We start from the raw sequence: 12729 nt of genomic DNA, 5'->3' as shown, positions 1-12729 counted from the left end.
AGTGATGAGGGGTGGTTGTTTGACCGCGGACCCGTTACGGACGCAGGCAATAAGGCAGTGATCGCTGAGATCCTGGTTGAAGACAGCTGAGGTGTATTTAGAGGGTATGTTAGTCAGGATGATATCTATGAGGGTACCTATGTTTAAGGATTTAGGGTTGTACCTGGTAGGTTCGTTGATAATTTGCGTGAGGTTGAGGGCATCTAGCTTGGATTGTAGGATGGCTGGGGTATTAAGCATATCCCAATTTAGGTCACCAAGCAGTACAAACTCAGAGGATAAATGGGGGGCAATCAGTTCACATATGGTGTCCAGGGCACAGCTGGGGGCTGAGGGGGGTCTGTAGCAAGCGGCAACAGTGAGAGACTTATTTCTGGAAAGGTGGATTTTTAGAAGTAGAAGCTCAAACTGTTTGGGCACAGACCTGGATAGTATGATAGAGCTCTGCAGGCTATCTCTACAGTAGATTGCAACTCCACCCCCTTTGGCAGTTCTATCTAGACGGAAAATGTTGTAGTTGGGGATGGAAATTTCAGAATTTTTGGTGGCCTTCCTGAGCCAGGATTCAGACACTGCTAGAACATCAGGGTTGGCAGAGTGTGCTAACGCAGTGAATAACTCAAACTTAGGAAGTAGACTTCTGATATTTATGTGCAAGAAACCAAGACTTTTGCGATTACAGAAGTCAACAAATGATAGCTCCTGGGGTGTAGGAGTGATACTGAGGGCTGCAGGGCCTGGGTTAGCCTCTACATCACCAGAGGAACAGAGGAGGATTAGAATAAGGATACGGCTAAAGGCTTTAAGAACTGGTCTTCTAGTGCGTTGGGTACAGAGAATAAAGGGGGCAGTTCTCCGGGCATTGTAGAAAAGATTCAGGGCATTATGTACAGACAAGGATATGGAAGGACATGAGTAAAGTGGAGGTAAACCTAAGCGTTGGGTAACACTGAAAGAGATAGTATCTCTAGAGGCATCAATTGAGTCGGTTTCTTTGTGTATTGGTGGAGGGACAAAGGAGCTAACTAAGGCATGTTTAGCTAGGCTGGGGGGTCTACAGTGATATAGTACAATTAGAAATAACCGAAACAACAATAAACTAACCATGTTTGGGCTGAGGCTAAACATAAACAGGATGTAGTACCGTAAAAAGGAACAGTCCAGCAGATATCAGCTGTATAGCTGAGTTATCATAAGGTCCGGTGGTGAAGCACTAGTAAGAGGCCACGGCTAGCGTGTGCTAGCGGGCCAGGGCTAGCAGATGGATGGAATCTTCGTGGTTAACGTCGTAACCACATCAGACGATTTCGTCGGTAGACCAGTCGTGTAGGATCGGCGGGGCTCCGCGTCAATACTATGTGGTCCCGTCCAGTTGATAGAGAGGTAGATATCCGGGAGATGGGCCTAGCTCAGGTTGATTAGCCAGACCACAGCGTCCGTTTTGTTGTAGCCAGCTGGTGGCGATGAATCCGGAGTTAAAGGTCCAGTGAATCAGTGATTCCGCGGAAGAACTGATATGTTCTGGGTCGATAACGCGCTGTGCAGACTGGCCGAATATCCGGTGATCAATGTCCAGTGATTAAAATTAATCCCGCGGAAAAAATCCAATGTTCTGGATGAAAACACCTTAGCTGTGGCTAAAAGCAAGTAGCTAGTTAGCTGGCTAGCTAGTTTCAACTGGAGATTCTAGATTCTAGACAAAGGTAAGTCAATAATAGAATCCGTTCCACATTGAGTGAGGCGGGTTGCAGGAAAGTATATCTTGTAGAAGGATGAAAAGTCTGATAGGGAAATATGTACGAAAAATGTACGAAAATAGAGTATTTACAGGCTATATACAGACAGACGATAAAAAAACAACTGCACTACCTCGCCATCTTGGTTGAAGGTCTAACGGTCGTCTTGCGCCGAACTGCTCGTGCAGTCCATCAAATCAAACGCACTCCTTTGAAATGAAGTTGTTTTTGACCAAAATGAAAACGTGTCAGTTTTTCACTTCTCATTGACTTTTCAAACCCCGGCCTGGTCTGTTTCGCAAGCGTTCCCGAAGTCTCGCAATGTAGCGCCTCTGGATTTAGAAACTCTGTGGCGTAGCGTTTGGCCGGAGCTAGCCTACGCTAACATTTATAGTGCCACTATCCCACAGCGCAGTCATCCAGTTTTCAGGGATACAGTATTCTCAATATAACTTCTGTTTCCCCTGAAAACCGGAAGTGGAAACACCACTCAGGCGTCTTTTTACGCTTGCCATGTTAGGTTAAAGGAGTCTGGGTAGCCAGGCAAAAGCAAAGGCCTATCGTTTTTCTTTGAACTTAATATGATAAAGGGTGAATTGATTTCTGTCGGACATGTATTCTGATTTAAGAGTTTGAATAGGACTGGTTCCAACTGGGGCATTATGGCTAAAAAAAATATGTTCTTACTAACATGAACTCACTGCCAGGCACTAGTTGCTAAATATTGGTCCACAGCTTCAAATGGTTGTATGAAAGACTTTCAATACATTGCAAACTGCCTCTGGTGTCAGTTTCTACATTTGTTGGAATATGGCTTTGTTACTCCTGATTTTAGATTTGATCTGACTTTGTATGTCTGCAAAGATGCACTGTTGTATTATGTTGATTGAGCTGGGTAACATTTGCAGAGTTATGTATGATTTTCCACACCTACTACTCGCCGATTTTCATTCCGTGTTGAAACCAAATGACTATTCATACAAAGCTTTACCACTCTTCCCTCGAATAGTAGAAAAGCTCATTCACATATTTGCATTGGTCATGTATTGAAACGTATTATGGGTTAATTATTAAGGGCTGAGGCGCTGCAGAGCTGCGCAGACAAGTAGACTTCAAATCGATCTAGCAGGAAGTGAACTGCCTCGCTATCGCTCGCACAGCTGAGCTAGGAGCTGGTGCTGAATGCGAGGAGGCTCAAGATGGATGCCGAACGGGGTTAGTGCTGTCATTCTCTTTCGTTTACGATGCTGCTTTTTTCATATCACATTTATATTCGATTGTATTGCCATTTTAATTAAACACTTTTGCTTGACAAACGCTTTGGGGGGAGGCGGATGCGTTGGAATTGAGCTGTGCGTGGCGCTAGTATGTATAGGGCACGCTACTAGGCCAAACTGGACGTTTTATCGTGATGGGGCTGCACTGGGCTGAGAACGACATGGCGTTATGGACGATTCATGGCCATTTCCCTGTTTATCTATAGCCCCCATTAATATATTAAATACCAGTATGTATACGAAATGACTTGATTAAAACATGGCGTGTTTATAGGATGAGGTCAGCGCTGTTGATAATGCGTGGGCTATTTTTAGGTCCTCATGCTAGTGCATGCTTACCATATGTAGCTAGACAGACACGTTCGGACTGAAAGAGCTCCCCTTCACGTTTTTATTCGTTCCACGTGAGTTAATATCGCTAGCAACATTATAGACAAAGGGCCACGGTGATGCACATTTTGGGGCTGACCAGCTAACTGGCTAAGGCTAATATGCTATTTAGTTATACATGGAAAGACATGTAGCCAAGCTTGCTAAGCTAGCTAGCATCTAGCTAACGTTAGGGTTTTGGATAAATGAAAAACTGACTGCTTCTCCATCCAAAAACCGACACCGCACGACGTGGTCCATTAAGGATTGTCTGACTTGTATCTCTGATTTTGATGCCTCTCAACCATTCTTGTGACTTTTGACAGTCAAAAGTGTGACCCTAGGCTGGCTGATGCTGCTTATGGTCTTGGTCCTGCAGTTTATTTAGGCATTCGACTTCTCGTTGTCAGCTGTATGATCATATCATCAATTCAATCACATGTATGCAGCAAAAGTCGTTGCTTTGGTATCAAGTACTTGATATGATGATCTTTTTGGCAGAAACTTGTCAAATGTTAAGCCATTTGACATCTGGTAGCCTGCCAAGTCATTTCACATTGCAGACTCAAGCAATGTCAGCTTGCTGGCTAGCCTACGTTTTTGAAATGAGTCAGCCAGTAGGAAATCAACGTCTGTTTCACATCTAATATTGTACACTGACCTGCTAGGAATTCCTGGTGAAACACAAGCATGGGTCTGTCCTGCTCCCAGCTCTGTAATTTTAGCCAACCCCCACCCTGTCACTCAATCTTCACAAAGAAATGGGCGTTAGGCCTATAACATGACTCCTATGAATAGAGGTGGATTACCTGCAGTGCTGTACTGGTACAGCAGTAAACCAAAACACCCGGGATTTCTTTTTAGTGGAGTGCACATATCCAGACGAGCTCAATCAGCATATGGCTAGGAGCTAATGATCTGCAGACAAATCATTAAGAGTATAGAATTTCATAGATTTCTCCCTGATTCATCCCATCTCCACATCACCGCCATGATATAGCGTAGCATAATGTGTTGAAAGGAAGCCCACCCTACAGCTATCTGACCCTGTCCCTTCTCCCCTGCAGTGGTAGAGCTCCTGTACTGGCGTGATGTCAAGACCTCGGGCGTGGTGTTTGGCGCTAGCCTCTCCCTGCTGCTCTCCCTGACGCTGTGCAGCATCGTCAGTGTCTCCTCCTACATCGGTCTGGCTCTCCTCTCTGTCACCATCTGCTTCAGGATATACAAGGGGATCCTGCAGGCCATCCAGAAGTCTGATGAAGGGCACCCTTTCAAGTGAGTAACCCACTTCTCAACTTACACCATGATGTATTGCAGACAACATCCATATATTCTATTACGTCATACATGCCTTACTTATTAGCCTTACATCCAAAGGGCAGATAAGGATGTCTAGCAGAGTAACTTTCTAATACCGCAGCCTTGTAGGCCCATTAGAATAATATAAGACCATGGAATGGTGATCAATATACCAAGGAAGTGTTTCCAAAGAGTATGCATCTATACAGGGTTTTAGGATAATTCCATTTAGTCAATTCAGGAATTGAATTCCAAATAATTGACTGAATTGAAACCCCACATCTGTTTTAGGAATTTTCAATTTGAACATTAATCCAGCTACTTGGCTAATTGATAGAGATGACTCGGTTGGAGTAAAATATTGACCCGAAAGCTGTTCAGGAGAAGTGAGCAACACTTGATTAGATGGGTTGCAGTAGTGGATGTATTCCCAGCCATTGAGGGAGAAAGGGACGTGGCTCCTATTTGAGAGTAAACATTGCCACTCAGTCGCACAAACAGAGCTGCTACTCAGGTTATCCCCGTTCCTGGAAGTGGCTCAAAGCCGCCGCATTGGGTTCTCACCAACCACTCATTAAGATTGAATTAGCTGGGTTTAAGATTAGAGGGAAAGTGACTGGTGCTCAAAGTCATAACTAAGCCGGTTCTTGGCTTTGCATTCTAAGAAATCAATCTAAACAGAAAAAGGCCAACTATACTCCTCGACAACCTGTGTGGGCTTCAGAGGTTATTGTAGACCCTTCACCCATGTTTTCTGATTACATTCTCCATATCGTTATTAGCGTTAACTCCAGTGTTGAATATTAAGGCACCAAATATGGATTCAGGATTTGTCTTGCGATATACATAGATCCATCGCTCATGTTTTGTCTTGCAGGCTGTACCTGGATCAGGATGTAGCTCTGTCAGAGGAAACTGTCCATAAGTACAGCGACTGCGCTCTGGCACGGTTCAACACAACAGTCAACGAGCTGCGTCGCCTCTTCCTGGTTGAAGACCTGGTGGATTCCCTAAAGGTGAGACTGTTAATGCAACTGAAGATTTTAAAGATGTAAGCCAAGATGTAAGACATGTGCATGGAAATATAGTGCTTGTATAGGAGGTACGGCCACTCCTGACCTGCAAACTCATATTTAATTTCAGAATTGGTTAGGATAATAATTGACCTGCGTTCGCTAGTTGGGGAGCCCTGCCCTGATAGCTACTGACATTTCAGCTGAAAACATTTGCCCTTAAATCTATGATTACATTCACATGTAAAATTAGTGGCTTTGAGCTTTCCTTTTATTTTGTCCATGTACAGTCAGGCTGAAGTAGGTGACCCCCAGGGGGTCTTAAGTGGGAAACAGCAGCTGTTGAGAGCTATGAGGTTTCTACATGCCTGTCAACACCTTCCAGTTCAACTCTTGCCCTGTCCACTGTTAAGGCCACTCCAGCCCCTTCCTCCCAACCTGTCCTGGCCCCTCTCTGTGGGTGGGGGTATCTTTGGTCCTAGCCCGGCCTCTGTTGGAGGGTACAGTGAGTTAGACCTCTAACCATTCAACAGAGCCATTGGCTACATCGATTTAGGTTTATTAAGGTTCAAGTGTCATCTATTTATTCTGTAGTGTACCATGTGAGCAGAGGGAAATGGTGAACTTCTGCCAAATGTTGTAAATAAACCAAATCACTTTGGCTACACCACCATGACCTTATTTATACATTTGGGACAAGGTATAAATGCTTGTTGATGTTTTGATTCCAGATCAGAGATTCTCAGACAGTTTCTTTAGTTGATCATTTTAAGAGCTCTTTCTACCATGCCCATTTAAAAAGTGGGCTGTCCACCTTGCCTACCATATAAGGATGCATGTGATCCTGGATTACCACTGCGAAGTGCCGTGTGTGTAAATGCCGTAGGAATGAATATGCTACATTTAGTGAAATTGTTATAGAATGGCTTTTCTAATCTGTATATGGAAAATGGTCTCGTACATATAGGCCTAGTGTTTTAAACACACTGAAATAAAACCTGTCATTCTTCTCCCATTCAGTTTGCTGTGCTGATGTGGATTCTCACCTATGTTGGTGCCTTGTTCAACGGACTCACTCTCTTTATTCTGGGTAAGATGCTTTATAAATGGTATTTAAAAATATATGAATAAAGGCATTTATGATGCATTGTTTTGTTACTATGGTGCCTAGGAAAGTAGTATCATGTGATTAGATCTGTAATACTCTCAGGAACAGGCCTAAGCTGGGTTTATTTCAGGATACCTTGCGAGTCTGTATAGAGAGAAAGAGGTTGACTAACAGGTGTCGGTCTGACACCCATTATAACCGCCAGCTTCCTTTTTCATTAGTTTGACATGTGCATCTGATCCACCCTTTCCGGGTCTGTAGGGACATGCCCTCAAGTTACTGTTTAGAGATTGCAGCAGAGTCAGGTTGAATAATGCCTCGTTGTGTTGTTGTAGATCATGGTCTTATTATTCCCCCCTCTCTCCAGGTCTGGTTGGAATGTTTAGCTGCCCCATTGTCTATGAGAAGTACAAGGTATGAGCTGATAAATGTATGAAAAAAATAAGTTAATGTGAACAAATCATAGAACACCTGCGCCGCTCGGCGGCAGCCGCGAACACCCGCGCCGCTCGGCGGCTGCTGGCAAAAACCCGCGGCTGCCGGCGAACATCCGCGCCGCTCGGCGGTAGCCGCGAACAACCGCGCCTCTCGGCGGCAGCCGCGAACACCCGCGCCTCTCGGCGGCAGCCGCGAACAACCGCGCCGCTCGGCAGTAACTCTTCGGCAGTAGCCGCAAACACCCGCGCCGCTCGGCAGTAACTCTTCGGCAGTAGCCGCAAACACCTGCGCCGCTCGGCAGTAACTCTTCGGCAGTAGCCGCAAACACCCGCGCCGCTCGGCAGTAACTCTTCGGCAGTAGCCGCGAACACCCGCGCCGCTCGGCGGCAGCCCTTCGGCAGTAGCCGCGAACACCCGCGCCTCTCGGCGGCAGCCGCGAACACCCGCGCCTCTCGGCGGCAGCCGCGAACACCCGCGCCTCTCGGCGGCAGCCGCGAACACCCGCGCCGCTCGGCAGTAACTCTTCGGCAGTAGCCGTGAACACCCGCGCCGCTCGGCGGCAGCCGCGAACACCCGCGCCGCTCGGCGGTAACTCTTCGGCAGTAGCCGCAAACACCCGCGCCGCTCGGCGGTAACTCTTCGGCAGTAGCCGCAAACACCCGCGCCGCTCGGCAGTAACTCTTCGGCAGTAGCCGCAAACACCCGCGCCGCTCGGCAGTAACTCTTCGGCAGTAGCCGCAAACACCCGCGCCTCTCGGCGGCAGCCGCGAACACCCGCGCCTCTCGGCGGCAGCCGCGAACACCCGCGCCTCTCGGCGGCAGCCGCGAACACCCGCGCCGCTCGGCGGTAACTCTTCGGCAGTAGCCGCAAACACCCGCGCCGCTCGGCGGTAACTCTTCGGCAGTAGCCGTAAACACCCGCGCCGCTCGGCGGTAACTCTTCGGCAGTAGCCGCAAACACCCGCGCCGCTCGGTGGTAACTCTTCGGCAGTAGCCGCAAACACCCGCGCCGCTCGGCGGTAACTCTTCGGCAGTAGCCGCAAACACCCGCGCCGCTCGGCGGTAACTCTTCGGCAGTAGCCGCAAACACCCGCGCCGCTCGGCGGTAACTCTCGGCAGTAACTCTCGGCAGTAGCCGCGAGCAGCCGCGCCTCTCGGCGGCAGCCGCGAACACCCGCGCCTCTCGGCGGCAGCCGCGAACACCCGCGCCTCTCGGCGGCAGCCGCGAACACCCGCGCCTCTCGGCGGCAGCCGCGAACACCCGCGCCTCTCGGCGGCAGCCGCGAACACCCGCGCCTCTCGGCGGCAGCCGCGAACACCCGCGCCTCTCGGCGGCAGCCGCGAACACCCGCGCCTCTCGGCGGCAGCCGCGAACACCCGCGCCGCTCGGCGGCAGCCGCGAACACCCGCGCCGCTCGGCGGCAGCCGCGAACACCCGCGCCGCTCGGCGGTAACTCGGCGGCAGCCGCGAACACCCGCGCCTCTCGGCGGCAGCCGCGAACACCCGCGCCGCTCGGCGGTAACTCTTCGGCAGTAGCCGCAAACACCCGCGCCGCTCGGCGGTAACTCTTCGGCAGTAGCCGTAAACACCCGCGCCGCTCGGCGGTAACTCTTCGGCAGTAGCCGCAAACACCCGCGCCGCTCGGTGGTAACTCTTCGGCAGTAGCCGCAAACACCCGCGCCGCTCGGCGGTAACTCTTCGGCAGTAGCCGCAAACACCCGCGCCGCTCGGCGGTAACTCTTCGGCAGTAGCCGCAAACACCCGCGCCGCTCGGCGGTAACTCTCGGCAGTAACTCTCGGCAGTAGCCGCGAGCAGCCGCGCCTCTCGGCGGCAGCCGCGAACACCCGCGCCGCTCGGCGGTAACTCTTCGGCAGTAGCCGCAAACACCCGCGCCGCTCGGCGGTAACTCTTCGGCAGTAGCCGCAAACACCCGCGCCGCTCGGCGGTAACTCTCGGCAGTAGCCGCAAACACCCGCGCCGCTCGGCGGTAACTCTTCGGCAGTAGCCGCAAACACCCGCGCCGCTCGGCGGTAACTCTTCGGCAGTAGCCGCAAACACCCGCGCCGCTCGGCGGTAACTCTCGGCAGTAGCCGCAAACACCCGCGCCGCTCGGCGGTAACTCTCGGCAGTAGCCGCGAACACCCGCGCCGCTCGGCGGTAACTCTCGGCAGTAGCCGCGAACACCCGCGCCGCTCGGCGGTAACTCTCGGCAGTAGCCGCGAACACCCGCGCCGCTCGGCGGTAACTCTCGGCGGTAACTCTCGGCAGTAGCCGCAAACACCCGCGCCGCTCGGCGGTAACTCTTCGGCAGTAGCCGCAAACACCCGCGCCGCTCGGCGGTAACTCTCGGCAGTAGCCGCGAACACCCGCGCCGCTCGGCGGTAACTCTCGGCAGTAACTCTCGGCAGTAGCCGCGAACACCCGCGCCGCTCGGCGGTAACTCTTCGGCAGTAGCCGCGAACACCCGCGCCGCTCGGCGGTAACTCTCGGCAGTAGCCGCAAACACCCGCGCCGCTCGGCGGTAACTCTCGGCAGTAGCCGCGAACACCCGCGCCGCTCGGCGGTAACTCTCGGCAGTAGCCGCGAACACCCGCGCCGCTCGGCGGTAACTCTCGGCAGTAGCCGCGAACACCCGCGCCGCTCGGCGGTAACTCTCGGCAGTAACTCTCGGCAGTAGCCGCGAACACCCGCGCCGCTCGGCGGTAACTCTTCGGCAGTAGCCGCGAACACCCGCGCCGCTCGGCGGTAACTCTCGGCAGTAGCCGCGAACACCCGCGCCGCTCGGCGGTAACTCTCGGCAGTAGCCGCGAACACCCGCGCCGCTCGGCAGTAACGAACACCGCGCCTCTCGGCAGTAACTCTCGGCGGCAGCCGCGAACACCAGTGCCGCTCGGCGGCAGCAGCCGCGAACATCCGCGCCTCTCGGCAGTAGCCGCGAACACCCGCGCCTCTCGGCGGCAGCCGCGAACACCCGCGCCGCTCGGCAGTAACTCTTCGGCAGTAGCCGCAAACACCCGCACCGCTCGGCAGTAACTCTTCGGCAGTAGCCGCGAACACCCGCGCCGCTCGGCAGTAACTCTTCGGCAGTAGCCGCGAACACCCGCGCCGCTCGGCGGCAGCCACGAACATCCGCGCCTCTCGGCGGCAGCCGCGAACACCCGCGCCGCTCGGCAGTAACGAACACCGCGCCTCTCGGCAGTAACTCTCGCCGGCAGCCGCGAACACCAGCGCCGCTCGGCGGCAGCAGCCGCGAAAACCCGCGCCTCTCGGCAGTAACTCTCGGCAGTAGCCGCGAACACCCGCGCCGCTCGGCGGTAGCCGCGCTTTATAGCCAAGTGGGAGAGAAGTATTATACCTGAGTTTTTCACTACAATTATTGTTCTTTTGTGTATTTTAGGTACAGATTGACCATTACGTGGGTATGGCCAACAAGCAGGTTAAAGACATTATTGCAACGTAAGTAAATACCAGTGGACTAAATCAAAATATATTGGCAGTGTCGTAATGAAGGAATGTAGGTATCCAAAAAACGACTTTCTTTCAACAACCATGTCATTTGTCGAGGCACAAAAGTTGTTGTAAAGTAAGTTAATACTGGTGGACAAAATGTAAATATCTTGGCAGTGATGTAATCAGACAAATATGAATTGTTCAAATATTGAAGGTATGTATGGAAGAGGAATGTGACTGTAGCTGTTTTGCCTTTTCTATTAATGACACGAGGCATTTGTTCCGAATGGGACAGTGTTAGGGCATGCACTGTGTTGCGTTCCAATGTCTTTCTGTCAGAAAAATACAGAAATTAAAACACTTATTTTACATATCTGAATAATTTGATTGTATGAAATCCAGTGCCAATAAAACAAGGTCATTATTGAATAGTTTGGAAAAAAGTTGAAGAAATCTCTGTGACATGAAATCCCTCATGTTATACCTTTTAAACATTTTGTGCACATTTCTGTTCATCAGACATATATTGCATCATATTACTGTTAAAAGGTTCTGCAAGAATTCCATGATAAATATTGTACACACAAATGAAAGGTGTACGTGTTCCACCTGACCAAAGTTATCCAAACAGTGTTTACATGCTAACTTTCTCCACCTTGATTTGTTTATCAAAAGGTATAACCCACCCTTGTATTCAGAATTAATTTTAATTCAAAATCAGAATTAATTACCTGAACACGTAGTCACTCTATATTTATGTCCTGTTTGTAATATCTTCTATGAAGCTTTGGCTGGGTTTTTTGGTATTGTGTAGTTGTGACTGTCGTACGTTATATTTAGTTTTTACGTAGCTGCACTCCTGCCTACCTAATAAGTAGGCCCTAGATTGAAGTGTTTTTCCTTGAGGGCGTCTTTACTCAGAATGAGCTTTCTTTTTGGGGATTTTTAAAAACTGCATATAAACATGGTCTGTGACTGAAGCTGTGCCACCTTTCCCTTTCAGGGTCCAGGCCAAAGTCCCAGGACTGAAGCGTGTGAAGGCCGAGTGAAAAAATAAATGAAAATGAGGCAGTCCCTGAGTCTTCCTGTGAGGGTGGAGGGCACTGGGCGGGGGGAAGGGGGCATGCATCACTTCTTTTCAATCTCTTTTCAGTTCATAATTCCTTGTTCCCAGAAACACCTTGGGTTATGTTTAAAAATATATATATTATTCACCAGCTCAAAAGTATTCCCACCTTTTGATTAACTAAATTGAACATGCTGATCTATCTGGCTTAAAATGCTAGTTTGTGTGAATATGTTAAAAAAAATACACAAAAAAATACAAAAAATAAAATAACCACACAGGCGTATTATTTTAATCTTGCACTTGGACCTGACCAGTGATGCATTTTTAAATAAAATTATTCCGTGAGCTGGTTCATTTGTTCTCTCCCTTGATGCAGTGTTCAGAAAATTGGAATTGCATTGTCTTTTTTGTAATGAGTGAGGGTTCATTGGTACCTTTGTGGAAACCTGAGTACATGTTGTTATTTGGTACGATTAAGTTAGTGGTGTTTGTGATTTTACTGTTTTATTGATAGACTGTAGTTTCAAAGCTTCTAGCTCTTTTCAGTGGCTATTGAGTGTGCTTGACACAAGGTGTTGACGTGTGTCATTGTGCTTGACGATGGTCTTTAATGCCAGCAGGGCGATAATCCATAGCACTTCATGCTTCTGAGTATTTCTAGCTAGAAACACTTAGAACTTTACAAGAAAATATGAGAACATTTTAATGATCATTTCACCTCATGCAGCTGCCTATTTAAACTCTGGAAGAACACGTTTACGAACAACGTAAAACAAAACAAAATTAACATACCGTCTGTGGACCCAATAGCTAAAGCTGCAAAATTATGTAACATGGAAACTTCAAGCATTGTTTGTTATGCAAGTAATTGTGAATGATACTCCATACAATTGTAATGAACTCTTCTGAGAACTGTTTGTGGAATGCATTGTGAAATAGAAACAATTACAATAAAGCTTCTAGATGAA

General features: G+C 49.5%; 1 protein-coding gene across 2 annotated transcripts in view; it reads left to right on the top strand.

Annotated features, from left to right (window-relative positions):
- Positions 1–12729, top strand: part of LOC311111014 (uncharacterized protein) — a 28973-nt gene extending 16244 nt beyond the window's left edge. For both annotated transcript variants that reach the window (XM_084153700.1, XM_084153699.1), the window contains 6 exons: positions 4450–4657; positions 5559–5697; positions 6715–6784; positions 7170–7216; positions 10640–10698; positions 11696–12729. In XM_084153700.1, coding sequence (XP_084009826.1) covers positions 4450–4657; positions 5559–5697; positions 6715–6784; positions 7170–7216; positions 10640–10698; positions 11696–11741 — 569 coding nt within the window. In that variant the 3' untranslated portion in view covers positions 11742–12729. The remainder of the gene's footprint in view (positions 1–4449; positions 4658–5558; positions 5698–6714; positions 6785–7169; positions 7217–10639; positions 10699–11695) is intronic.

The sequence above is a fragment of the Coregonus lavaretus genome (assembly GCF_964263955.1).
Source record: "Coregonus lavaretus genome assembly, chromosome: 36".
In the NCBI taxonomy this organism is placed as follows: domain Eukaryota; kingdom Metazoa; phylum Chordata; class Actinopteri; order Salmoniformes; family Salmonidae; genus Coregonus; species Coregonus lavaretus.
Note: the sequence above shows the minus strand (reverse complement) of the source record. Positions and strands in the feature narration are given on the sequence as shown.